This window comes from Pteropus vampyrus, unplaced genomic scaffold, assembly GCF_000151845.1.
Source record: "Pteropus vampyrus isolate Shadow unplaced genomic scaffold, Pvam_2.0 Scaffold539, whole genome shotgun sequence".
In the NCBI taxonomy this organism is placed as follows: domain Eukaryota; kingdom Metazoa; phylum Chordata; class Mammalia; order Chiroptera; family Pteropodidae; genus Pteropus; species Pteropus vampyrus.
Window position 1 is genome coordinate 649,483 of NW_011889320.1, and position 1,159 is coordinate 650,641.

The 1,159-nt window shown below is 62.0% G+C and overlaps 1 protein-coding gene across 1 annotated transcript in view; it reads left to right on the forward strand.

Annotated features, from left to right (window-relative positions):
- Nucleotides 1–995, forward strand: part of LOC105308020 (intestinal-type alkaline phosphatase-like) — a gene marked incomplete at its 3' end in the record, with an annotated part of 2,875 nt that extends 1,880 nt beyond the window's left edge. The window contains exons 9-10 of the mRNA XM_011383723.1: nt 282–336; nt 924–995. Coding sequence (XP_011382025.1) covers nt 282–336; nt 924–995 — 127 coding nt within the window. The remainder of the gene's footprint in view (nt 1–281; nt 337–923) is intronic.
- Between the last annotated feature and the right edge of the window lie 164 nt (nt 996–1,159).

Genomic DNA, 1,159 nt, shown 5'->3' on the forward strand with positions numbered 1-1,159 from the left:
ATGCTTCTGAACCCGGCCTGGGGCTACTGGAAGCTCTTAGCACCTCATCAGAGGCTGTGCCTGTGGTCCTCCATAGCCTCTCTCTGAGGAAGCAGACTCACCCCTGGGTTCTATCTACCTGTCCAAGGGTCAGAGGTCAACCTCCTGTACAGGCGGTGGGCCCCTCCCGGCCTGCCCCCTGTAGGCGCGGGCAGCAATGCTGGCCCAGCCTAGCTCGGGGTAATTGGAGATGCAGGCAAGGTCCCCACTCCGGGTCACTACCACCCCACCCTTTTGCACAGCACAAGACTCTGGGCCCAGGCTCCCGGGCATTCCCTCCAGCCCAGGCCAAGCCTGGTGAGAAGCCATGTAGATGGCAGGACACCATCGCGAAGCCAAACCAGGCCCCTGCTCAGACCCAGTGCCTTGTACTCCAGCTTTCTCAGCACCAGAACTGTGCCTGGCCCCAACCGACTCTCAGAAATACTGAACGAATCAGGTGAACGAAGGAGTGATGCGTCCCCTATGACTATGCGAGCAGAGGGTTAGGGAGGCCTCCATCAGGACACTGCAAATACACCTCAGCCACAGGGCATCTGCTCCCTGGCCCCACTCTACCTTGGGAAGGTAGCTGGGACCTGTCCTGTGCAGAAGGCCTAGCATTTTTAGCCCTGCATTTTTCAGGACACCTGCCCCAAGGCTTACTCACACGCTATCACCTCCCTCCAGACACCAGGACTCAGGCTGAATCTGGGTGGCTGCCTGGGGCACTGGGAGGGACATGAAGCCTTTAACTACCAAGCAGAAGTCCTCCACCTATATAAGCCCAGGCAGCTTGCACTGCAGCTGGTACTCTGGCGCCTCGGCCTTGCCCGGGTCCCAGCCTCGACAGGGTCCCAGCCCCTCCAGAGTCCCAGCCCCGCCGCCTCGCCGCCATCCCACAGGCATGCAGGGAGCCTGGGTGTTGCTGCTGCTGCTGGGCCTGGGGCTACGGCTCTCCCTCGGCGTCATCCCAGGTAACGAGGTGCCGCCCAGCCGCTCCCCACACACACGGTGCTCCCCAAGGCTGACCCGATCCCCTCTCCCCTCGGCCAGTTGAGGAGGAAGACCCAGCCTTCTGGAACCGCCAGGCAGCCCAGGCCCTAGACACTGCCAAGAAGCTGCAACCCATCCAGACGGC